A 25,754-nucleotide genomic window follows, 5' to 3' on the forward strand; every position below is an offset into this window, starting at 1 on the left:
TTATTACTTCTAAAATAAATAATAAATGCTATAAACCAAAGGAGAAAGCCAAAGTTCCCCACGTGGCTCTCCCCTGTTCACGTCTCGGTGTGTGTCCTGCCCCTCCCTGCGCCCACCCTGGGGACTTCAATCCCCCCGCCCCGGCCCAGGGTGGTACACCCCCTCAGTCTCTCTCGCCCCTTCTCTCACAGGCAGCTTCGACGCCAGCTCAGCCTCGTGATCATTGCCCGGCTGCTGGACCAGCAAGAGACGCTCCCTCTCTGGCAAGAGAAGGCCCAGGTGAGTCTCTGCCTCAGCATCCGCTGGGGAAGCCCGGCCGGCTCCTCCCGCTGCTTTTCCCAAAGGTTGGGAGCCTCAGGCCGGCGGAGTCAAGGTGAGTGGAATTTTCTGCTCACATCCTTGCATTCGACGGTTACTTTTTGCATGCCTACTATGTGCTCGGCACTGAGGATAGAGCAGTCAGCTGGGAGCAGGTATTACTTTTTCAAAAATTGTGGTACAATATACATAACATAAAAGTTACCATTTTAACTTTTTTTTTTACCATCTTAACAATTCTAAGGGCAGAGTTCTAACCGTTTTGAAGTGTGCAGTTCCACAGTCTTGCGCAACCACTGCCACCATCCACCGCCAGAACTTTTTCATCCTCCCAGACAGAAACTCTGCACCCGCTGAACACTAACTCCCATTCCCTCTTCCCTAGCCCCTGCTTATATAACTTTTTATAGGTGGAAAAACAATAAAGGTGAAAACGAACACTACTAAATTAACCCTGCTCACTCCCAGTGACCCTTCTGCCCCATGTCAGGCATTCTTGGGGCAGCAGGGGAGGAAGTGCCTTCTTTCCTCCGCCCTCTGCTCTCCAAAAAGCTCCGACTGCAACCTCCTTGCAGCTCAGAGAGCAGTAGCTCAGGGGCCCTGGGGGCAGCATGGGTCACAGCCAGCCCAAGGGTGGGTGGCAGAGAGGTTGAGAATGCTCTCACCGGCCTCCCCCCGCCCCAAGGGCCTCCCTGGAACCCCAGAAGAGCTGCCGGGTACAGCTGAGCCGTCTTGCAGCACGAGACAGGCTAAGGCAGTCCCGGCGAAAGGCTGCGTCTCTAGTCACTGGAGGTGCACCAGGCAAGCCCGCGGCCAGAGTGCTGAGAGAATGTTCTGGACCCTCCTGGGGCGGGTGGACCATATATGGCTGAGTCTAAGAGGCCACGATCGCAGGGCGGGAGCTCAGAAAGGTGACCGCTTGGGTTGGCTCATCCAAGCAGGCCCGGCCTGGCTTTGCCCCGGTGCCCCCTCTGCCTTCCATGCTTTCCCCAAGACTTAGGACGGCGTGAGCGTCCTCTCACGCCAGTTCCAGCTGAAGTGTCACCTTCTCCAGGAGGCGTTGGCTGACCACCCAATCCGAAAAGTGCCCTGGCACCATCACACTCTTTGAAAGTATTTGTGGTGCTCACCTCCTGATATTTTTTCTTCGTTCAGGGTCTGTGTACACACACACACACACACACAGCATCCGCAGCTCCTTGAGTACAGGGACCAAACGGTTCCTGCTCACCACTGCCCGTCAGCTCCTAGCACAGTACCTGACACACACACGACCTCAGCACACACGTGTGGGCTGAAGGAACCCGAGGCTGAGTTCCCGGGTGTGCAAAGGAAGGTTCCCCAGGCAGAGACCTTGGGAGGGCAGGAGGGGAGGGTGGCCTGCTCAGGGGTCACTTTGCAGGGGAGGGTGGCCTGCTCAGGGGTCACTTCACAAAGGTGAGAGCCTGATGACAGAACATCTCTGCGAGAAAGAGAACAGAGGAGCCAAACGGGGGCGGGGCAGGCAGAGATGCAGCAGCGAGGACAAGACAGAGTGATCCCAGGAGGCTCCGGCGGGGGGTGGGGCAGCCTGGTAGAGAGGCTTTGGCGTTGACCCGAGTGCGGCCACCGAGCTCCTTGGAGAACCAAACACGTGTCAGCAGAGCGGAGGTGAGAGGCCAGAGCGTTGAGATCAGGAAAGGCAGGACTGGCTGCACGTGGTGGGTGGGAGTAGCCACCGTCCGTCCGGCAGCACTTGGCAGCGATCAGGAAAACACAGGCTGGCTCGAGCATGAGGGTCAGTTCAAGGCTTGGGGTTTTGTTTTGATTTGTGTTTTATTAGCCAGAGCCTACGCAGGGGAGAGTGCAGGGAGCATGATGAGGGCCAGAGAATGGCGAGGGGAGTGGCGCGGGGGAAGAGCTGGGTGGTCTGGCCTGGTGGGGACCTGGAGGGGAGGCGAGTGAGCGGGGCTGGTGGGGGAGGAGGGCCGGGGGGATGCCTCCCCCAGGGAGAGCTGGCCTGGGAGCTCCCAGCCTGTCTGGGGCGAGTCCAGCCCTGCCCCTGTGGGTCCCAGCTCCAGGGCTGTCCCACCACACCTGTCACCCACCTGCCTGCGTGCCCGCCGTGCGTTCGTGAGACCCCAGCCGAGCGCCTCCTGTGTGCCAGGCTCTGCACCAGGAGACGACCTCGGAGGAGAGGGTGTGAGCGAGGCAGGCCGAGGGCCCGGTGACTAACTCTGCCCGGGGGCAGCGAAACGGCTTCCAGAGCCGTCCTGAGCCAGGTCTCGAAGGGTGCGTCAGTGCTCGTGCCGCAGGAAGGAGCGGGGCGGCAGGCGGGCCGAGCGGCCCAGGCAAAGCTGCGCCAGACCCGCGGTGGCTCGAGGGGCAGATGGGCGGCTCGGGCCTGCCCGCTGTCCTCCTGATGTGCTTCCCCGTCCCCACTGCAAGCCCGCGGCTGCTGCACAGCCTCCTGCCAGGTCTCTGGGCCGCAGGCGCTCCCCTTTCCAGTCAGGCCTGCCAGGCGGCTCCTTAGGAGACACGCCTTCAGAGGGCCACCTTGGCCCTGCAGCCGCCCACGTCAAGCCCCCACGCCCCGCTTTCCCCACTCCTCCTCGACCACGTGGCTGCCAGGGCTGCCTGGGCCCTCCTCGCGGGCCAGCCCAGCCACCCTCTGCACGTGGCTTTGTGCCTGGGGCACTTCTTCCTTTCCACCCATTACATCCCAACCGAAGTGGTGGCTCTAAGGTGCTGCAGAGCATGGCTGAGCCCCGGTGTGGTACAGATGGGGAAACGGAGGCAGGCACGGCTAGGAGACTTCTCAGGGTCACGCAGTGGGAAAGCCGTGGAGCCAGGATTCAAACCCAGGTGCCCTGACTGCAGAGTCCGTGCTTGGGGCCCCTGCAGTGTGCCGTCTCTGCTTCTCCAGCCCCTTCCTTGGATCCTGTTGTGGTGACAGCCTGGACCACACGTGCTGCTTCAGCTGAGGTGCCCGGCTGGTCCCTTGAGCTTTGGTCCTGGCTGGCAGATAGGAGGACAAGGGCCGACCCTTCCTTCATCCATGCATAAGTGCTTGATAAACCTTAGCAATTGATTCACCGTGAAGGGGACTTCAGTGGTTGAGAATTGGCTCGTAGAAGGAGAGGATCTGGGGTGAGTGTCCAGGCAGGGGGTTCTCAGGGCACCGCTGGGCAGGAGGAGTCCCCGATGCCTGGATTGCTTGGTTCTCCATCTCGGGCTGCAGCCTGAGGCCCCAGGAGCAGGAGCAGGTGCTGAAGAACTGAATTTGAGGGACAGGGCTTCTGTAGGTGGTCGGGATGCAACAACCCCACGGCTTGCATCTTCCAGGAGAGTCTCAGGGTCAAACTGCTTCCTTCCTGTTGTTCCTGCGAATCATGGGAATATCCCAGAAACAGCAGGGTTTTGGCCCCAGGCACCAGTGTGCTCCAGACACGGCTCAGGGCACTGAAGATACAGCCCTGAACAGCATTCAGTCTCCTTCCCTCATGAAACTCAGCGGGAGACAGACACAGGCACCAAGAGAGAAGTAAATCTTTGGCATTCCAGATGGTGATAAGTGCTATGGAGAAAAATAATGCCAGATAAAGAGGAGGGGGAGTGTTGGGGGGATGCTGTTTTATAGGGGTGAACAGAGAAGGGGACATTTGAGCACCGACCTAAAGGAGTCACGCAGGTTTCTTGGGAAAAAGCATTCCGGGCAGAGGGAACAGCCAGTGCAAAGGCACTAGGGCAGGCAAAGGCCTCTTAGGTTGGAGGCAAAAGGAGAGGCCGGTGTGGCTGAAGCAGAGGGCTGAGGGTGGAGTAGGAGGAGCTGAGGTCAGAGAGGTAAGTGGGGACTCAGGTGGGGGCTTGACTTTCATGCCAAAGTGGAGAGCCACTGGAAGGTTTTGATAAGAGGAGGGACATAATCTGATTCATAAAATTTTTTAGAATTACACTGGCTGCTGTGTTGAGACTAGACTGTTGCGGGTGGAAGGAAGCAATTGCAGTAATCCTGGCAACAGCTGATGGTGGTCTGGCCTGGGGAGATGGCGGTGCACGCAGGTGGCGAGCAGTGGTGAGATTCTAGGTGTATTTCCCAAGTACAGCCAACGGGATGTGGAATGGGAGAGAAAGGAGGCGAGGAGGCCTCCAAGACCTATGCAGCTGGCAGGATGGAGAAGCCCTTTACCGAGACAGGCGAGACACAGGTGTAACAGGTTTGGCGAGAAATCGGGAGTTCGTTTCTTATCCCAGGCCACCTCTTACAACACAGTAAGCCTGCTTTGTCAAGCCATGCCTTCCAGTTTGGAGTTTAGAAAACACGGGCTTCGAATGGCCAGAATCAAGAGAGGCAAAGTCTTGCATCTACTATGGAAAGGCCAGCTGCAGACCTGACCTGCCATTCATTCATTTGTTCATTTAACAAATGCTTATTAAGCATATACAGTAGTCCCTGCTATCCGCGGGGGATACAGTCCAAGATATCTAGTGGGTGCCTGAAATGGTGGATAGTACTGAAACCTATATATGCTATGTTTTTTTCCTATACCTACCTACCAATGATAAAGTTTAATTTATAAATTAGGCACAGTAAAAAATTAATAACAATAACTAATAATGAAATAGAACAATTATAACAATATACTGCAATAAAAGCTATGTGAGTGTGGTCTCTCCCCATCAGAATATCTTATTGTATAAATTTGATGCCTTTTTCATCATAACTAAGCCCTTATCACGCACTGTGACCGTAACTTTTACATTTTGAGATGCAGTAGCAAAACCAGCATGGGTTTCTTTTTCCTTCTTCACAATTTCACGGATAGGAGATTTGTTCTTACTGTAGATCTTAGCAACCTCAGCATATGATTTTTCTCCCTTCCTTCTAAAGTCAGGAACTTTCGCCTTGTCACTTACAGGACGCGCTTTAAGCCTTCTCTCTGTCACGTCTGAATCGCCAGCATCACTGCCCTTGTGCGTTGGGACCTTTATTAAGTAAAATAAGGGTCACTTGAGCACAAGAACACAAGCACTGCAATACTGCGCCAGTCAATCTGGTAACTGAGACGACCACCAGGTGACTAACGGGGTAGGATCCGCTGGGCACAGGGACATTCACAGCCAGGGAGGAACGGAGCAGGACTGCGCGAGATTTCATCACGCTACTCAGAAGGGTGCGCGCGATTGAAAACTTACGAACTGTTTATTTCTGGAATTTTCCACTTCATCTTTTCGGATCTCGGTCGACCACGGGTATCTGAAACCGTGGAAAGTGAAACTTCGGATAAGGGGGTGCAACTGTGCCACGTGCCACGTGCTGTGCAAGGCTCTGGGGACACTGCAGTGACCAAAACTGCCCTCATGGAGCTTACGTTCTAGTGAGGGGCAGGGGACAGATAATAATAAACATAACAAACAAGAAGATTACATAGCATGTCAGAAGGTGATAAGTGCTTGGGAAACAAAAGTCGTGCAGGGAAGGGGATTAGCAAGAGCAGGTGCTTGCTGCTGGGTAGATGGGTGGGCAGGCGGGGCGGGGGGTGCTCACGGGGAAGGTGGGCCCGGAGGAAGGCTGGAAGGCGGAGGGGGCAGCTGTGCAGTGTCCGGTCAGAAGGCCCAGGCAGGGCACAGGCTCCAGGGAACAACAGGGGCCACCCGGGGCCTCGCAGACATTTAAGATGCTGGCCTTCTCCGCTGGGCCAATAGAAGCAGCTGCCGGGGTCTGAGCACAGGAGGGACCGCTGTGTGGACAGTTGCCTCGCTGGAACTGTCTGCCGCCTCTTGCCGGACAAACCGACAAGGCCAGCGGAGGCCTGCCTTTTTGGGTGATCATTTGCTTCTTGCCTGGGGATGTCTGTCCTAACAGGCTGAGTGTTTGCAGAGACGGCTCCCAGCAGTGGGGGTAAAGTGGGGAGGCATGCTGGTCAGAGCCTGGCCCTGCTGGGACCCACGCAGCCCAAATAAGTCCTGACCGCGGAGAAGGGTGTGTCTCCCGGGGAGGGGATGACTGCGGCTGCCAGAGCTGGGAACAAAAGAGAAAAAGCAATCAGAAGGCAGCAGCTTGCTGTGCTGAGCAGAGCGAAGCTGTTTTCACGGAGTGAGAGGAAAACCGTGGGAGCAGCCAGCCGCTGCTGTGTGCTCCCCGGCCCAGCCCGGCCCGCCCAGGGCTCCTGGCAGGGAGGGTCCCAGCTGGGGCGGGGCTGCCTGCCGAAGGGCTGCTTCTGGGGGCGTGGGCTGCAGAGCCCGCTCCTGTGCTTGCACAGCTGTGAGCCCGGAGCAGGCGGGGCTGTTTTGGAAACTATCACCAGACTTGGAAGGCCTGAGCGAGGCAGTACAGCTCTGGTTTTGGTGAAGCTCCAGATGGTGCCTCTCTTCGCCCAGAACCTTCCCCCCTCTCTCTCCCTGCCTCCTGCCCTCCCTCTCTGCGATCAGACGCTAGGCCAAGAAGCCCTGGCCCCCTTCCAGGAGCCGAGGCCCCGGGCCTGACTCCTAGCCCTCACTCAGCCCAGCTGCTCTTGTGGGCTTTCTAAGCCTGTGGCTGGCGGAGGTGCTGAGCAGGTGTCTGCGGGCGAGTCAGGGGGAAGAAGCCAGGTGTGCCAGGCAGGGCTGGGCTCGGGCAGGGAGCTGGCCCAGAGGCTTAGCCCTCTCCCTTTGGGCCAGCCTCCACCTGCTACATCTAAAGACTTGGTGCCTCTGTGAACTCCCCTGGCCCAGCTCTTTCCTTCTGCATCCTCCCTCCCCAGGGTTACAGGTGGCCTCAGAGGGGCCCAGGGCTCAGAGACTGACCCCCGGCCGTGAGTTAGCTCTGGGGCAGCTGGTGGTCCTTGCTGGGGCTCAGCCGAGGCTGCCCAAACCAGGTGCAGGGGCTGGGTGGGAAGGAGTGGCTGGATGCAGACACCTGGGCTTAGGCAGGCCACGTGCCCCCATTTGTTCAGAGATGGGGGGTAGGGCAGCTAGCAGATTGAGTGATATAATACATTAACCAAAGGGCAATGTGTGCACCTCGCGGGGAATCCCATTCCAACAAAACAACTGCATAAGGACATTTTTGAGACAATCAGAGAAAAGTGAACACAGGTGTTTGATCGTGTAAGGAATTCTTGGTAATTTTGTTGGGCAAGAGAATGATGTGATTATGTTGGAGAAAAACTCCTTATCCTTTTCTGTCTGAAGCTCTTTGTGGGTAAAATGATACGGTGTTTGGATTTGCTTTGAAATTCTCTGGAAGGAAAAAAGGCGGAGGGGGCCTGGGGGTGATTGAGTGCAGTCATCATTCACGTTCACACAGATGGGTATGGAGGTAGTTCTCAACCTCTCTTCTTTCAGGAGTGTTGAAAACGCCCGTGGTAACAAGTTAAATGACAAGAGAGGACCAGCGGGCCTGAGCAGCAGCTCAGGGTGGGAAGGTCTTGTCCGGTGGCAGAGGAGACCCTCTTCTGGTCTTGGTTCTTCTCAGCCCTGAGTGTCTGCTCAGTCCCGGGATGTGGGTTGAGTCCTCCTCGTTCACTTTTCTAAAGGATGCATGCCCTGTGAGCGTGAGAGCCTCTTCTCCCGGGAAGAAGGGGTGTGTTTGTCTCCATTTCACAGATGGGGACAGGCTCCGAGAGGCCACACGGCTCCCAAGGGAAAAGGTGCCCCCAGGTCGTGGAGCCAATGGTCTGGCTCCAGAGCCTAGGCTCTGACCCATGCCTGCCAGCCGGGGTGTCCCGGCCATGCGTCCCCAAAGTGCCCCAAGCACTTGTGAGTTATGGCCCTCCTTCTCTCCCCAGCTGTCCTCGCTCAGCCATCTCCTGAGCCTCATGAGACCATCAACCCTGGGGCAGTACCTGGGCCCTGAGACCATGCCGCCCGGCCAGGAGCAGCAGCCAAAGGCCAGTGCCCAGCTAGACTACAAGGTGAGCACCCAGCCCCTGCCCACCTCCTCCAAGGCGCCACCCCAGGGTAGCAGGGAAGCCTGGGCTGTCCACAGGGCACAGCCTGGGGGCCTTTAAGGCTGCCAGTCCTGAAAGCCCGGGGCCTCGGAGCAGAGCCCAGCCAGCTACTCCCGCCCGTCTCCACAGAGCCTGTGCCCCTCACGGAGGCGCAGTGGGCACGGGCGTGCAGGCTGTGAGTTTCGCTGTGTCCTTTGTGGCCTGGCGTGGCTTTGTCAGCTGCGTTAGAGAGGACGCAGGAGATGAAGTGCTGGCGAGGGGAGTGGCGTGGGAAGGGAGTGCCCTAAAGGAGAAGCACAGGGAATGTTCAGATGCAAGAGGCCCCTTGTTTGCTGCGAGTGGAGCTGGGTCTAGCTCCCTGTTCCTATTCCCTGTGGTCCTCACTGAGGCCGAGTCCTTGGCCTTCCCCCAGTTCTTCCTAATTGACTTTCCAGACGTCGCCCAGCTTTCCTGAAAGCTATGCTTTGGCGGGAGTCAGGGGCAACAAGGTACCCCAGAGCCTGCCAGTTGTGGGGCTTGGAATGGTCAGGCCTGTGGCCCCTGGGGTGAATGTCAAGCAGGGGTGGCGGTGTAGGGGCTTCAGCCTGGGAGTCCCAAGCCTGGCTCCCTGGGGAGTTGGGGGTTAGAGCTCAGTGAGCTCCCCCATCCCTGGGGACTCAGGGATGAAGGATGCAGTTAGGCATCTTGCTAATTTAGGAAGGCGGTAGTTCCAAAAGCTCACCCAGGGGTTGGATGTTGACATCCAGAAGGCCAGCCTTTGGGCATCATTCTGCAAATCAGATAAGTGAATTAATTACTTAATGAATACAAATGAACTGTTAAGAAGATATGATAACCCCCAGGTGTATGCTCCTCTTCTGGAACTCGCAGCAAAGGTTATCTCTCAGTTGTGCCTAATGTCAGTGAGCTTACGTGAGCTGTCCCCGGGCCCTGTTCCCCTTTGCCGGCTATTTCCCGTGAAACTGGAGCTCGTTACGGAGGCTACGTCTGGGTGTTCCGGGGGCTCTGGAACAGAGGTGGGGTCAGCCCCTGGGGGTGGTCTGTCTGAGCAGGACACAGGTGGGCAGGCCCCAGGTCTGGGCTGGGGGAAGGGAAAAAGAGAGAAGAAGAAGGGGAGGGGCAAGAGAGAAAAGAGGACACTTGTGTCTGGTCTGGCCAAGGAAGAGCTGCCCTCCAGGCCCCTGGGGCCACCCCTGGACCTCGCCTCACAGTCTGGTAGCACATGTGCCTTCAACAGCCTGGGGAGAGAGGGGAGTAAGCGGGCTGAGGGTATCCTTTTATATTTGAGGACTGTTCTCATGCATGTAAAGGAGGCTGTGAAGTGTCAACCCCGGTCGGCTGCATATTGGAAATGACCCATTTGGCCTGGAAACACGAGGGGCCGGCGTGTCTTGGCCGGGTGCTGGTCCAGGGCAGCAAAAGAGGCAAGTGAGGCCCAGGCAGCTTTTAGATGCCTTTGCTGCAGCTCGAGCCCACTGGGGTTGATGCTGGTCTGAGGTAGCCAAGAGCAGAGAAGGGACGGGGTGGGGGTGGGGGGGTCGGCTGGTGCGGGCACACGGGCAGCAGTCTGCGCAGCAACGTGGAGCATCCTATATCCCCCTGGGCCTCGTACTGTCCAGACCGGGAGGGGCCGGGTGGGGCAGAGGACTGGACTCCCGCGGCCCAGCCCCACTCCCCGCTGAACCCACTGACTCCTCATTAGGGCCCAGGCGTGTTTCATCTTCAAAGATGATCGGGCTACTCACCAGCCAAAAAGAGCAGCGGCGTCATCTGCCCTGTTTTACAGGGAGTGGTGGTCTGGGCTGGCCGAGCCTTTTATCCCTAGAGCTCGCAGTCTCTGCCTTCTTTCTGCTTGGAGTGCAGCGGGGAAATTAAGGCCGGAGTGAGGTTGGCCTGAGGCGACCCAGCCTGGAGGAAATGGGGACAGGCCTTTCCCAGCGTTTGGGGCAGGCCTGCTGGACCCTATCCCTTGGGGCAGCCCTGCTGGGCCCCGCCCCCAGGCCCCTCACTCCTGTCTGGGAGATTTCCTGCCAAGACTGCTGGGTCGCAGCCCTCCTCCAGCTCTGCAGATAAACACTTCTGCCAGCCTCCGCTCCCTCCCCCACCCCCCCTCCTGTCTCTGCCTGGGGCCTTGGCCCAGGCTCCTCCTTCCCCCGGGAAGCTCCCAGCCTTCTTCCCCCCCTGGTCCTGCCTTCCCCGGAGGCTGGGTGCTCCGTGCCCAGGGTGTGACTCTTTCTCCTCACTGATCCCATGGCTTTGCAGTTGTCCATCGACTTATCTGTCTCCCCATCTAGACTGTGGGCACAGCTTGTGTCTCAGCATCGTGTGCTGTGTTGGGCGCTAGATGGTTGAATGAGGGCACAAATGAATGAATGCAATTGTAATTCTCCCGCTCTGAACTCTCTCCTTCCACCCCATTCTGGCCCTCCCACCCCTCTGCTGGAAAGCGCCCTCCCTCTGGATGCCCTCAGACCAGCTTCTGTGTATAGGCCCCCTTGTCTCTTAATGTCCTTGTTTCATTAAGGCTACAAGAGTTGATGGCCTGGGCTTCTCCTGTTGGAGGCCCTTGACTTAAGAAGTGTCACCTGCTTATGAGTGAACCAATCACAGCCATTGTTTGTAATTTTAAGCTAGTGAGATTCCTGCCTGAGAAAGCTAACCACCAAGTTCAACAAAAGAAGCAACTTGCTCCTTCTGCAACACTGCAGGGGGTGGGTGTGGGATGGGAGGTGGGAGGGGGCTGGGGGGGGGGGTGCGGGTTCTGTCCTAGCTCAGAGTCACAAAGTGTCCTAGCAAATCAGGGCAGAGCTTGTGTGGAAAATAGGAATCCTGCTTCTGAATGGGAAGATTAGAGTACTTTGAGCATTTTAAAGTGCTTTTGGATAAAGAAGTTGCTCAGCCCCTGGGTGATTTTTGGCAGCCCTGTGCTTGCCTGGTTTGAGAGGGGTTCTCCCAGAGGAGAAGGAGCATTGAGGTCAGAGTGATGCCTGGGGGTCTGGGGCTGCCCTGCGAGGGGCTGCTGTTTGAGAGAGGTGGGAGAGTTTGTCTTAATGCAGGCGTGTACTCTGAGAGCTGGCCTCCAGGTGCTTCCCTCTGGCCCATGGGTACCAATGCTGCAAGAGGCCATCTCCTTCCCAGGCCTCCGTGTGTGTGTGAGGCTGTCCTTTCGGCCTCTGTGCAAACATCGTGTAACTGGACTCTGTTTTCCACTGTCTCCTCAAAGCGACGAGCTCAGCTGTACAGCCCAGAACCAGGGGTGTCCTGGGGGCTTTCTGTTTTCTTTTAGCTGACTTGCCTAAACCATATTTGCCCAGACTTAACTCATTTTTATCGAGATGACTGACGCTGTGGTCTTGTTAAACCTCCGCCGTGTGTGACGTTCCTGTTGACCACCCTTCCCTGCCCTTCCTGACTTCTCCCTGGCCTTCTGCCACATGGATGCTACAGGGAAGGAATTTTTGGTTCTGTATTTCCCCTAGGGATTTGGAAGGTCTGTAGAACCAGGATCTTTATGGTAGGGTGGAACTTTTCCCCCAGTTTGGTTAAATTTGGGAACTTTGAGGAAGTTAACCATCTCTCATCGTGTGGAAAGAAAACTTAAGGTCACGGAGGGGGACGTCCCAGCACTGGGGCTGCCCTGAGGCACCAGCCGGTTCTGTCTCCTCCTCTGCCTCTTGGGCACACCCTCCTCACAGCCCGACAGTGTCCTCACGGGACAGACGGCCCGGGACCCACTGAGGGTCCTGCATCTGTGATGGGCCCTGTCCCCCCAGGGCCCAGCCGCAGGAAGCCACCCCACCCAGACTGAGCCTGGCAGCTGCAAGGGGCTCCCATCAGCTTCCTCACCATGCACACGCCTCGCCACGCACATGGCCTGTGCTCCCGTCTCTGTGCTCGTGAGGCTTGTTTACAGGAGAAGTGCATGTGTGAACAGGGAAGGGGCGGGGTGTGCTCTGGGCTTGGCTGATGCTCCGGGTAAACCCCGCCCGGCCTCACAGATTCCTTTGAACTCACGCCTGGCGTCTCTGCACATCTTCTGCGGAGGGCACGGGACTGCCGCGCATGTGTGTGTGCACGTGTCTTGTGCGTGCGTGTGTGTGTGTGTGTGTGTGTGTGTTGTGTGCATCTCCTGTATATCTTTATGGTGTCCCCATGTGTTAACAGAGTTGACAAACAAGTTTTACTGCTTTTACTCCTGCGCTGGCCTGTCCCTGTGTCGGGTGACCCTGCCAAGAGCTGCCTTACGTGACTGGGTGTGGCTGGGGAGTTTGGGGCTGCCCTCCGGCTCTCTGCACCCGCCTCTGCTCCCTGCACTCTCCCGCTGGCACTCGACACCAGCAGGGGGACGTGGACTCCCTCAGGCTTGGCTGGGGCACAGGCTCCTGGCCCTCGTGTCACCTAGAAGGACAGATGGAGCAGGAACCCCTCTCTCTCCCTCCACTCTCTGCCTTCTCCCCTGAACTGCCTGCCCCTTGCCCTGCACCTTAGGGAGAGCCACGCCCACAGGGCTGGGGACCTTGGTCAGGCCAAGATGAGGAGGACTGGGAGAAAACAGACTGGTTTTGAAGAATGGCCAATAGCTATTCAGGACTCCTGAGTTCCTCCCCTGGCTAGTCTGTGTTGGGTTCCTCCTCACTTCCTCCAAAATGAGGAACAGCTGGCATCTTTGGAAATAAACTTCAAAGAGGTGACCTCTGGGGAGGTGACCTCTGGGAAGCTGACCCTAAGGGGAGATCCGTACCCCAGATACACATCACAGCCACCTGAGTGGCCGCTGAGCCCCTTCACAGTGGGTACCTCTGAGCATCTGAAGGCACATGGGGCGGGGGGCCCAGGCCAGCTTTGACTGACTCCCAGGAATTCTGGCTTCTTTGCAGGTGTATGAGCAGGGCTTAAAGTGATGTTATTGAGCTGGGGAGGAGAGGCTTAGATTCTGCAGGCAGCTGTTGTTGAAGCCCAGCCAGCTCGAGTCCTCGGCAGCTCTGGCCTGCTCTCTGCCCTGCCCCACCCCAGGCTCAGTCCTCCTAAGGACCCTTCAAGGGTCCCTCCCATAGGCACCATCCTCGCCCCATGCCGGTGACTCACCTGCTTCTGCCCTAAGACCCCCCTACCTCTGTCTCTCCATCCTTCAAGTCCTTCTGGACAACTCGTGATCGTCTTTCTCCCATTCCTTCGTAGGAATAAGCGAACCTGAGTGCCTGTCACATCATATTCAAACCCCCCCATCCAGGGCCTTTGTCAGCTGGCCCTACTTCATCCATGCAGTTTTTCTCCTGTGCATCAGACCACTCCATTTGATTCCAGGCAATGGGTATCTTTCCCAGAAACCCTCCGTTCTCAGGCCCATGTCTTTGCTCCTGCTGGTCCTCCTTCCTGGCGATGCCTGGCCTGTCTCTCCTGTCCTTGGATTCCGGTGGTCATTACAGTCTGTTCACGCAGCCAGTGGCTTGTCCACACATTGCTTCACACACCTGAACAGAGTCGCCTTTGAGGGTTGGGTCCAGGGCCTATCTCAACCACATGCTTCCATTAAAATGCCTGCCCTGAGCAGGTGCAGTCCGGTGAGGGACGCTTCTCCCCTCTCCCTGCACCCAGCCCCACGCAGCAGCCTCGGGAGTGTGGGCGGAGGAGCAGTGCCCGCTTGCGGGATCTTAGTTTCCCGACCAGGGATCGAGCCCGGGCCCCAGCAGTAAGAGGGCCGAGTCGCAACCACTGGACCACCAGGGAGTTCAGCAGTGCCTTCTAAGAGCCCTGTCTGAGCAGCTTGGGCTCAGCTCCCACTATCACGCACCTGAGCGGGGAGCAGGAGGGGTGTGTGAGGCCCCTCACTAGCTGTCCTCAGCCTGGAGGAGCAGTTGCCAGGCAGACCACGGCCCTCTCAGCTGCTCTTCTGCTCGCCGCCTGTCCTGTCCCTTCTCACCCTGTCTTTGCCGGGACCCTGTAGTGACAGAAACACAAACACATGTCCCAGGAGGTCCTGGGACAGCTCATCAGGCTCAGCTGGACCAGGGCTGAGCAGTGTCGTGAAACCTCAGTGTTGCCCTCTGAATCTCTAGGCTCTGCCCTTTGGTGCGTTCCCAGGCAGCTTTCCCGCTGCTTCTGAGACACCCCGGGCTTATTTCCTTCCCTCTGCAACCCTAGCCAGGGGGAAAGAAAGAGCTTCTGTCCTGGATCCTAACAGAGTCCCAGAGTTGAGTCTCATTGGCCTGGCTTGGGTCATGTGCTCACCTCTAAGCTAATCACATAGCCAGGCATGAAGTGATTGGCCAGCCCAGGTCACACATCTTTCCCTGGAGTCTGGGCTGAAGTCCCCACCGTGCGGCACCTTGGCCTGGGTGTAGGGGACGGGAGGCTGGGACTCGACAAAGGAGGGGGCAGGATCCTGGGCACCAGGAAGCCTTAGTGTCCGTGGCATCCCTCTGGTCTTCAGCCGTGGGCAGAGGCCTTGTTCTCTAACACCCACGGGAAGTATTAGGAGGGCAGTGCTTCCCAGGCGCTGGCCATGCCAACACGCCAGGAGACAATACAGAGAGTGAGAAAGATAAGAAAGAGAAGGGAGGAAGCCATTGCTTTCGAGGAAATGGCTTTTGAGGAAGCCACCGCTCCATGGGGCCTCTCCAGCCCCTGCCAACACCCTGGCTGGTTTCAGGGGCTCCCTCCGGCACTGGAATCCGCGTACTGATGTACACGTGCACACCCAGGCGTAGATTCTCAAACACAGGCACCGAGAATGTCGTCCTCTCTGGGCAGCAGGCAGAGCTGGGTTTCCGTTCCAGATCCCCCTGGGGTCAGGGTCTCTAGTCCCAGCTGGAGGAGCAGGAAGGGCCAGCCAATCCCCACCTGTCAAATCCCCCCCGCCGCCGCCCCATGGCCAGCAGGAAGCCAGAAAGGAAGGGTGGGCTGGGTGGGAGCACTCCAGCAGGGGTTTGCCTGTAGCCCCTCGGTTCCTCCCACCCGCAGACATAGGAGGGGGGCAGATGCGCTGAGATAACCCCCTGCAGCAGGGCCACAGGAACAAAAAGCCCTCAGCCTTCCTGCTTTTGTCTCAGCTGCATCTCTTCCCCACCTGGCCCCGCTGTACCACGGCCTCCTAGTTCCCTCCCCACCCTCACTACCAAGAGCAGGGGCCAGGGCTGCTCAAGGTCCAACTCCAAGTTCAGGATAGAGCTTAAAAAAAGAATACCTCTGTCCCTTTCAAGTGAGTTCAGGGTCTCGGGTCTCTGAACCCCCTTCCTCTGGGCAGCTAGAAGAGCAGGTGAGGGGCTCATCTTCTGAGGTGCCTGTGGAGGGGGACCCATGCTGGGCCCCGAGGCCCTCTAGCAGCCTCAGCAGAGACATCCCATCTCTCCGCCCCGCTGGGGCCTTGAGACAAACTTTCTAGGCAGTGGCCATTCGCAGCAGCTGAGCCGGAAGTCCTGGTCCTGTCCAGATGCTGCCAGCCTGTCTCCCGTCAGCCTGTTGGCCTCATCCTGCTCCATGTCTAGGGCCCCACCCACCCCCACGCCTAAACAGGCACTTTCATTTACAGAACTGAGTGTCTGGCCTTGCAAGCCCCCGGGGTGAGTCTGGCAAGTCCTGCCTGTGACGTCTGTTCTCTGGCCTCTGTGCCCTGTGCTTCCACGGACCTGGGCTAGGAAGAGGTGCCGTGTCACCATGTCATTTCCTAGTGATGTCGGTCATGTGTCCTTGTCATTTCCTTCTCTCTAGGACTTTATGACGGATGACCTGTCCTGGTCAGAGTCACTTCCATACTCAGCTTTCCTGTGGGCACAGCCCTCTGCTTGCCGCTTTGGTGCTTGCCCAAGCCAAGGTCAGAGAGTGTAACCTTGGAGCAGGAGCAGCCTGGGCAAGGGGAATAAATCATGCAGTTAACTTGTGGGGCGGAAGAATTTAGGAAGAAACAGCGTCCTAGAGATGGTGGCAGGTGTCACACTCCAGGACAGGTCCAGACAGGGTTCGCCTAGAAGAACACATCCCCTCTCATCCTGAGCTCTGGTGGACACACTAGCCAGACGAGCTTCAGTCTGTCACCAGTCTGAGGCTCTTGGCCCGGGGCCTGCAGGTAGCCCCACCTCAGGATTACTCATGACTGACTATTTTTGTGGTTATTTGCCCAGCCGGTGTGTGATGGAGTACCTAGACCATGCCCTGGGGCTCAGGCCTGCTGCCCCGACTCTCCTCCCCAGGGGGAAGCCTCAGCCTCTCCCTGTCCTGCCTCTAGCAGGCCCTTGGGCCCTGGCTGTGCAATGCAGAAGGGCCTTGATCTCTCTCCAGCGTTAAATCCCCTTTAGGGAATACGTGCGCATGCGCGCACACACACACACACACACACACACACACACACGCACAGCTTGTTCAGCTTAAGGGAGCCCGTATAGACGTTTGCATCAGGCCTAACACTTAGTGGAGATGGTCATGCAGTCAGGGGACCTCTCCAGGCTCAGCTTCCACATCTACTGAAAGGGAAGGTCAGCAGGACCTCTGTGGGAACCTGCTGGGTCAGGGCACTGTGCAGTAGTGCTATAGGGTTCAATTTGGTAAAAGGAGAAAGAAAGGAAGGAAGGAAAGAAGGAAGGAAGGAAAAGAATTCATCAGGGTCCAGCTCTAGCCTTGGGTTTGAAATGGCCCAAGGCAGACCAGCACGGCTTCACTCTTTCCCAGACTTCTAGAACTGACCTTCAGCGCGTGTGTTTGCAGCGAAGTGTCTCTGAGGGAACAGAACCCCTGAGCAGACCCACACGTGGCAATGACAGGACCTATGGCAGAATTCTCCTCCTGGACCTCCAGGCCTTCCAAACGGGGCTGAGAGCCGCCCAGCCAGGCTGTGGCTGAACGCAGGTCCCCCAGGACAGCACCCCCCCCACAACCCCAGAGCCCGTGAGCCTGGAGAGGTGAGACCAAGGGAGGCTGCTCTGGGGTCCTGGCATCCCGGGCAAGGAACCGGCCAGCAGTTGGCCTTGTGGGCCAGCTTGGTGTGCGGGAGCCGGCGACATCTGCAGTGTGAGCCCCTGGGCCCCCGCAGCCTGGCTGGAAGGCTGTGTCCTTTGAGTCAGTGTGTCCTCCCCAGCAGGTGTTCCTGGGTCAGCCTTAGTTCTCTCCCCACCCACCCCCCATGCCCCACGGCAGCTGCCCTAGAGCCTGGCTGGACCTGCTCCCCCAGGACCCTGCAGCCAAGAGCAAGATCTGCCATCCCCCGCCTCCCTTGCACCCACCCTGCCCCCCACCGGGCTGGCAGCCTCCAGGGAGAGGGCTGGGTTCGAAGGGTTGCCTCGGGTGAGCCTGCACTCTTGGTCGGACCTGAGGTGGGAGAAACTATTATGTTCTGGCCAGAGCGAGTGGCTTCCTGGGAGATCCTCTCCCTCCCCCTCTCTGCCCTTTCTTAGCGTAAATAACCCACAGCCAGCTCCCTTGGCATTAGCTAGAGGGGAATTTTTCTAAAGGATGAAGTTCCTGGGAACCGTCCACCCTTTTTCCCTTTCGTCTCATGACGAAAGCTCTGCACACCAAGACTTGGCTGGCGGTTCCCGGGTCAGAACTAGCTGGACCAGAAAAGGAGACACTGGCCTTCCCCTCCCCTGGCCCCTTCGCGGGTGACAAGCCCAGTGGGCTGTCCCTTATCTCTCTGCCTTGTCATCCTTCCCCAGGGAGAGGACGGGGCCCCGCCTCCAGGCTCTAGAGCCAGGAGGGAGGCATCCTGCACAGAACTTCTCAGAAAAGTCTGCCTGCCAGACTCCAGGCAGAGACCCGGAAGATGGAGCTGCAGGCCCCGCTGGCAGCAGCGGGAGGGGACCGTCCTTTCCTGTCAGCATTGGGTTCGGGCACGTCCCGTGCCTCAGACTCTGCCTCTCCCCAAGTCGTTGACTGAGGTTTCCTGGCCCCATTTCCCTTGGGGGCTTCCCAGCCTCCACTCACGCCCCAGTCGGGAGGTGCTGGGTGACCTGAGCTGGGGAGGACCCGTTCTACAGACAAGATGCCCAAGCTTGGATGGATATAGCCCCCACTCAAGGTGTGCCCCTGCACTGCTCATTAACCCTGAAGCCACCCGGCACCCTCCTCTACACACACACATACCCCCGCCCGCCCGTAGGGACTTGGAAGGGGCCTCAGACAGGAGGAAGGGCCACCTTGCACTGGCCCCGCCGATGCCTGGCCTCTGCGCAGCCTCCCTTTCCAGTATCTTGAAAGAGAAGACAGAGCCCCACGTTTCTGTGGTGCCTGCAGGACAGGAACGGGCTTGCTGAGCTCAGGAACTGGTCACAGCACAACTGGAGCAGGAAACGCAGCTCTCACACCTGGCTGTTGACTGAGCGTCCTACCCTGCCTCCCGCCTGCCCCTGCCGGGCTCCTGGGCCAGCCCCTGTCCTCCCCACCGGAGGAAGTTTCCAGAGGAAGGAGACCCAGGTTCAGCCTCCCCCAGCCTGCTAGAGCCCCAGTTTCTGCTCGTGTTTTGCTTCTCTGACCTTCACAGAAACAGGGCCTGGGAGAGGAGGGTTGAGGTGCGGGAGAAGCCTGGCGTGTCCCTGGCGTGTCCCCGGCGCCACGGTCTGTCCCTTTGTCTGGACGAGAGCCGAAGGACCCTCTCTCACCTCTCCTCATCCTCTCCTCAGGGCAGAGACGGCGGGGAGGAGTGGTCTGGGCGACTCTGCTGATAACGAAGCCCTTTTCCCCAAAGCGGGGAGAATGCTCCCAGCCCTCCTTCCAGGTAGTGGGCACGGTTTCCCCGGACCCGCACCCGCCCTTTGGACAGTGTGGTTAACAGGGCTCTTCTTCAGAACCACCTCTTCCTTCTTGCTATTCTCCCCCCACCCCAAAAAAACCCGTATTCAGAATAGTTTTCCGGGGATTTTCCCTCCAGATTCAGTTATGGGAATCGGCATTAAGAATGAAGTTGTGAAACCCGTACACACGTAGCCGTTCTTTTCTCTCAGTAAATCCCCACTGCACAGGCTTTCCTCCAGGGCGCTCCTCAGATCCCAGGCCCACCCTCACCACGCCTCCCTGCCAGGAAGACACATTCTGCAGGGGAGGGGGGATCAGGGGGCTGGGGGCCTGGCCAGGGCCTCCGCCTGAGCCCGCGGCCCAGCGCCTCCGCGCCCCCTTCGGTTGGGGGAATGTTTACAGGTGAAAGATCCTTCTCTCCCCTCTGCCACAGCCCTCCCGGGCTTTCACACCCACCCCGCAGACAGGCCTCCCTCCCGGCCGCCACCCAACGGCTCCATCGCCCTTGGATATTTTCTTTGGCTTCTGCCACCTCTCACCATCAGCTTGCTCAATGCCCCTCTCTCGAAGAGGGTGCTTCCCAAGGTCACGTCCCTCTCCCCTGCCCCACACCTACACCAGACCCACCTGGGCTCAGTCGTTTATCATTGGCATTGTCTTGTTTAAAATTAACTAAAACTTTTTTCATTATATTCTGATTATATGAGTAAAGTACACACATTGTAAAGAAATAATCTTAAAGACAAAAAAAAAAAAAAGATGAAGGAGGAAGTGTAATCCTTCTGAGAGCCGTGTTTTCACTTTGGTGGATTCCATCCCAACGGGTTCTATCCTCTGCTTCCCCCAAGTGCCCCCAGTCTGTCCTCCACAGCCCAGGCTCCCTGCTCCAGAGCAGCGTTGAGTGGCCTCCACTGCCCACTGTCTGGTCCCTCTGCTGCCAGGCCAGTCCCCAGGGCGCCCCTCTTCCCCCGCTGCAGCCCAGCTCGTGCCCCAGCGGCGGTCAGTCCCCCAGCGAGTCCTGCCTCTGTTTCTTGCCATCAGCCCGGGATCTGTCTGGTGGTGTAATCTTGGCTGTGCCCCACCCGCACAGGGCCACCTTCACCTCAAATCCTATGGCTCCTTTGAGACCTGGTTTAGTCACTTCCTCCCTGAAGCCCTCTCAGCTGCACACCACCACCGCTCCCCGCCTCCCCAGAAGAGCCAGAAGGACCCTTTGTCCTCCTGGTCCACGGGAAAGCTGAGATTCGGTGTTCAGTGTCAGTAACCAAATGATTGCCTTCCTGAAGCATCTTTTCCCCTCTGATGTCTGAGTGTGTGTGGCTGTGTCTTAGTTAAGGTACAGTGTCTAGCACACAGGCTTGAGCCTGCCTTAGGGGGTTGGGATGGCGGGAAAGAGCCGTTTGCCATGACTGCAGAGTTCAGGAGTTCCGAAAACAGTGGGCCTCCCGAGGGCAAGGCCCGGCTGGGGAAGGGGAACCCAGCGGGTGGACCCTGCTCACGGAGGCTGGATCTTCCCCAGCCTGGGGCAGTGCCGCCTGGAGGCACACCCAGTGGGCCCCCTGCTTTTCCCCACTGCCAGGTGCCGTGCCGCCCAACCCAGCCAGCCTGTGGGATCAGCCACCTGCGGGCCTCAGCTGCTGTGCTGAAGAACAGGCTGGCTCCTGGGCAGGGCAGGTGTCGCTGGAGGAGGGGGGCCGGTGGCCTGTGGCCTCAGGATTTTGCACGTGGTGTTTGAGCTGGAGAAGACTACACTCCAGAGTGTCTGATGCCCTCAAAAACGGTTCTTCTAGTTTCTGCCCTAAGGAGGCTGCTGGGTCTGTGCAAAGAGGCTGTGACCGTTTCTGGGGCACCACCAGGTGCTCTAAAGGGGGAGGATGATAAGGGCAGGGGAAGTGGGGGGACAGGGGAGCCTTGGCTGGCTCTGAGCTTCAACCCCATTATCACCAAACTGGAGCCCTGCCGGCCATCTCTAGAGCCTGCCTCTCCCCTCCCAGCTCAGCCTCAGGGCTGGTTATCTGCCACAGGCATGATGGTGGGGTGCTTCCTGCCACCCTTCCTATCTTAGGAGGAGTCTGGAGGGGACAAAGCAGCAGGCACTTTGGGGGAGTGGGGGAGGGGTATGCCCACTGAGTGCCAGGAGCAGGCTGTCTTCACAGCAGGAGCCTCACCTGTCTTTGGGGTGGGTGCTCCCCGTACTTCGTTTTCTCTGCACAGCAGGTGAATGTCTCATAAATGAATGGGCACCAACAGAGTCCAAGGGCACCCCGGGATCAAACTTAGCCTCTGATCACATAGAATCGGCCTTCGTCCTGTTTTCACCCCCTTGGTGTCCAGGGGGCAAGAGCGAGGGCATGAGTAGGTGGGTAAGGTGGGCAAATGCTCAACCAGACCTCCTGCCCTTTGTCCCCCTCCCCTCGCCAGCCTCCTCCGGTCAGCACAGTGGGAGTGTCTGAGCTGAGCTGCACATCTGTCTGTGCAGGGGTGTCCCCCCGGGGCTGAGCTGGGCACCCATGGGGGACCCGTGTACGCATATAGTGGACAGTGGCATCCGGTCACAGTGCGCACAGGCGTGGGTGCCTCAGGGAGCAGAGCAGAGACCTCGGGGACCACAGGCACCCGGCAGAGCTCAGAGTGGACAGGCCCCTCTCGCCCACAGGCTTCCTCCTCTGGAGCCCCAGGACGGGGCTGGGTGACAGTGTGGATTTCTGGGTGGCAGGGATTTCTTCTTTTTCTGAGGGGAGGGAGCACGGTCATTCCCCAGGGGCAGAGCTCTGAGGGAGCGGGGCCCTCCCTCCTTGAAGACACCTCCCCAGACACTGTCACAGGGAGCCCAGGGCTGGTCCGGAGCTGCAGTCAGGGAAGCCTGTCTCTCCCCAGGTCTGCTACCTGTGCCACAGCCTCCTGACGCTGGCTGGGCTGGTGGTCAGCTGCCAGGACATTACTCCAGACCAATGGGTGAGTCTCCCAAGAGGCTGGGCTGGGGCCGCTGGGGGAGGAGCCCAGCCCGCTGCCAGGAACTGAAAGGAGTGGGAGGCTGAGAAAGAAGCAGGCCTAGGGGAGCCGGCCTCGTCCTCCTCCCAGCGTCCCACCAGGCCTTCCCAAGGGATAGTGACCCGTGCCCCCAGTTACCCCGTGCCTCCCCTCCCTTTCCTGCCTGACTTCTGAGCAGTCACTCAGACCCGTCCTCCTCTTTCTCCGATTTTGTGCTCCCCTCCCCGGCTGTGGCTGCCGGGCCTGTGCCCCGCCCTCCCCCCCTCCCCCCACGGCCTCTGCAGGGAGAGCTGCAGCTGCTGTGCACGCAGTTGGACCGCCACATCAGCACTCACATCCGGGAGAGCCCCCAGGACATGCACCAGACCAAACTCAAGGACCTGGCTGCCCAGACCTACATCCGCTGGCAGGAGCTGCTGGCCCACTGCCAGCCCCAGGTGGTGCCCACACCAGCCCCCAGGCTTGGGAGGGGAGGGAAGTGGTCAGGCGGCTGACCGGAGCCCTCAGTGTGTCCGCCCCCTCTGCAGCTGCCGGGTCCTGGCTGGAAGATGGGGGCGGAGGGCAGTGCGGGGAGACGCGTCCTCGGTGGGCCATCGCCATTCTTACCGAGAGTCAGAGGCCCCGTGTGGGAGTGCGGTGAGGGAGGCACAGAGCAGCCGACTCCTGGGTGAAGGCAAAGAAAAACTTCACCCAGAGAGGGAAGAGCCTGGGCCACAGGGCCAGTCTGTCGTGAGCTGTGCCAGGAAGGGGCAGCAGAGGCACCAGCTGTCCACCCTCTGCCCAGTTGTCCTGTGGGCCTGAGGCTGGCCTCCCACTCTGCTGGGGGGAACGCGCCCAGGCTGCCCTGGTCCCTCCAGTTTTTGTAGCAACAGCCCTCACGTTCCTGACTCCCTCAGACTCCCTGGGTAATAAATATTCATAGCTAATGTTTATTGAATAAAGACCCTCTTCTACGTGAATCCACGTAACCTCCATGAGGCAGGTATTGTTATGATCCCATTTTACAGATGAACAAGCTAGCCAGAGTCACTGAGAGGTTAAATAGCTTGCCCCATCATGCAGGCCGGGGCGTGCAAATATCAGAACCAGGGCGCAGAACCAGCCTGACTCGCAAGCCTGCACACTTAACGCACAGTCCAGCCCCTGCTCTGGCAGCCTCCCTTCTGGCCTCTGTCCGTTCCTCCAACAAGCAGCCCTCCCACCCCCTCGCCCCCAGCCCTGGATGCAGATGAGCTAGGTCTCATAAAAACTCTTTCTCCAACCCCCCTCCCAATGCTCCTGGGCTCCCAACTTGCCTTTCCTCTGACTCCCCTCTGCTTGTCCTTCCCCCGTAACCTCTGACTTGGGGCTGACACATCAGCCACAGGCTGTGGCTTGGGTCTCAGATTTCACAAGTCTCTGAGAAAGCTGGAGAGCAGACCTCACCCTCAACCCCTAAGGAACTAGATCACACTGGTCTCTGGTGAGAAGCAGTGTGTTTGTCATGAAAAGAAGGAAAAGTGGTTCGTGGCCTGGCCGAGCCCGGGGGCAGGTCCCCCCTTCCTCTCACACCGCCCTGGGCCTGTGAACGGGGAGTAGAGAGAACCAAGGCAGAGCTGTGGTTGAGTGGCCTGTTGACCTGCCACGTCCTCACCTGGCCTGGGAGCCCCAGGAGCCTTGTGGCTCAGCACCTGGCACGGAGGAGGCCTTAGTGGAAATTCAAGGGATGCTGGAGCGCCAGGGAGCATCACATCGGTGGGCCCTACCTGGGCCCAGACCGTCACACCCTGCTTTTCTCTTTGCCACAGACCCGGTACTTCAGCCCCTGGGAAGACATCTAATGGAGCGGAGCAGGGGTGGCCCAGTGCTCCTGGCTCTGGCAGCAAGTGAACATGGCCCAGGTAACTGGAGGCGTGAAGAATGGAGGCCAGGGGAGGACCAGCCAGCTGAAGCAAGCACCTGCCTCCCCCGCTGCCCTGAGCCCCCTCCAGGCAAGGGTCCTGCCTCTCGCTGCCTGGCTCACCTCTCAGCTCTTCTTCCCTTCCCCACCGTCTCCTCTCCCCAAGACCTTTGTCTCCAAAGCTCTGGTTTCCCTGGGCCTCCTGGGTCCTCCAGCCACCATCTTCCCCACCCTCCTTCCCCTTTCTGTGTGTCCCTAATGTGAGGGTTCTTTGTGCACGCTAAAGTCTCATTTCAGCATCATTGGTTACAAGAGTTCCTTCAGTCCCTTACTGAGGGCCCGTGCTCAGCGTCCAGTTTCCTGACTTCTCGCTTACACTTTGCAGAATTCTCACCCCAGGCAGTCATGTGCCCCGCCCCACCCCCTGCAGCTGAGGGCTGTTCGTAAACCTTCAGGGAGGGGCAGTTCTGGCTGTGGCCTGAGAGCTGTCAGACACCCAGAGAGCAGGGATGGGGAACGTTTGTTTGGACCGGTCTGGGACCACTCCCCACGCCCCGCTGCCACTGGGGAAGATCCACGGAGTGAGATGGTAGCTCAGGGCTGTAATTACACTTAATTCAGTTTATTGTTGAGCTCTGAAATCAACTCCCAGACTTAGGAGTTGGGCATGGGGAGCAGTGCCGAAAGATAGTTCCCAATACTTTTTGTTTTCCCTCTGCCTTACCCAAGATCAGTTTTGTGGGCCCTGATCCCTAAACGGGTGCTGGACGTCTTTGACCTGCTCCCCTTGAGAAGTGAGTGAGCCTTCGGTACCCCCAGGAGATCTTTGGGTATCACTTTCTCTTTCTGTCCACACGTCCAACCCTGAGAATCCATTGCTAGTCCCTGACCCCTCCTGCCTCCTTTCTGGGTTGGGATGGGGTTTTGCAGGGGCCACAGGAGGTAGATAGGAAGTAGCAGAGGATGAGCCCTGCCCACTGGGCCTGTGCCCATTCCTCAGCTCAACCCTAGCATCTGCCAGTGGAACTTCACCATGGCTGGTGCTTGTGACTTTCTCTGTTTATTTGCCCCTCTCCTTTGTTCTTTCACACCACGGGGGTCAGGGTAAGGCAGGTTAAGTAGGAAGCTCCCCCAAAATAAAGGACCTTCAGGCCAAGTGCCTCAATTTGCAGCCCCAAAGTGTAGTCCATCGCTTCCTGGGCCTGTTTTGGAGGCTCTCGCTGGGTGCCCAGAATGCTGGGAGCCAAGGCAGATCTATAATTCAGAGGGCATGAGCACACGGCAGAGGGCCGGGTACCATGTCTCCCTGCCTCTCTGCCTTCGCCAGGTGAGAGGTGGAAGAAGCTCTCTGCCAGGGAAGCTTGGAGGCCCAGGCGGCTTGCCTGAGAGTTCTGGTTTCTGTTCCTGGCCACGTCACAGGCCCCCTCGGCCAGGGCACCACTGAGGCCCCAGCGGCATCAGGTAGGCCTGAGATCCTTCGATAACAGAGCGGGGCCGTGCTGAGCCACCTCCTTCACCCTCCCTCAGGGCTGCCCCTGCCCCCGAAGCCGCACATCCTGACGGTTAATCCTCGGCTATCCAGTTTGCTCTGGAAACGTGGAAATCACCTTTGAAATTTCCTTTCTTCAGTTTGCTCTGGAAACCTGGAAATCACCTTTGAAATTTCCTTTCTTCGTTCTCGCCGCCAAGGGCAGAGAAGGAGTAGGGAGGCCTAAGAGTCTGAAGCGGGGAGTTTCCAATTCTCGAAGCTGCCCCTACTGGGCTCTGAGAAAGGGTTCGAGCGGTCCAGTGGTGCAGGCTTCTGGAGCCCTCCTGCCCAGGCCCGGTTCTCGTGCACTGCCCCCCTCCGCCCCTGCTCCCGAGCACACTCACCCCCAGGAGAGAAATAGATGCCAAGGAGAGAGGAGGTGTTGGTGACAGCTCAGGCCCTCCAGAGG

At 58.5% G+C, this 25,754-nt stretch overlaps 2 protein-coding genes across 2 annotated transcripts in view; both read left to right on the plus strand.

Moving 5' to 3' along the window:
* LOC103015199 (protein FAM178B) overlaps positions 1–2,503 on the plus strand; it is a 62,414-nt gene extending 59,911 nt beyond the window's left edge. The window contains exons 14-15 of the mRNA XM_057558671.1: positions 192–279; positions 2,465–2,503. Of these exons, the coding sequence (XP_057414654.1) occupies positions 192–279; positions 2,465–2,503 (127 nt within the window). The remainder of the gene's footprint in view (positions 1–191; positions 280–2,464) is intronic.
* Positions 1,933–24,751, plus strand: LOC130709408 (protein FAM178B-like). Its single transcript, XM_057558478.1, has 5 exons — positions 1,933–1,968; positions 8,067–8,192; positions 21,825–21,902; positions 22,223–22,375; positions 23,726–24,751. Exons 2-5 carry the CDS (start codon positions 8,097–8,099, stop codon positions 23,756–23,758), a joined length of 360 nt encoding a protein of 119 aa, XP_057414461.1. The 5' UTR covers positions 1,933–1,968; positions 8,067–8,096; the 3' UTR covers positions 23,759–24,751.
* Positions 24,752–25,754: the final 1,003 nt, after the last annotated feature.

The sequence above is a fragment of the Balaenoptera acutorostrata genome, chromosome 12 (assembly GCF_949987535.1).
Source record: "Balaenoptera acutorostrata chromosome 12, mBalAcu1.1, whole genome shotgun sequence".
Classification (NCBI taxonomy): Eukaryota; Metazoa; Chordata; class Mammalia; order Artiodactyla; family Balaenopteridae; genus Balaenoptera; species Balaenoptera acutorostrata.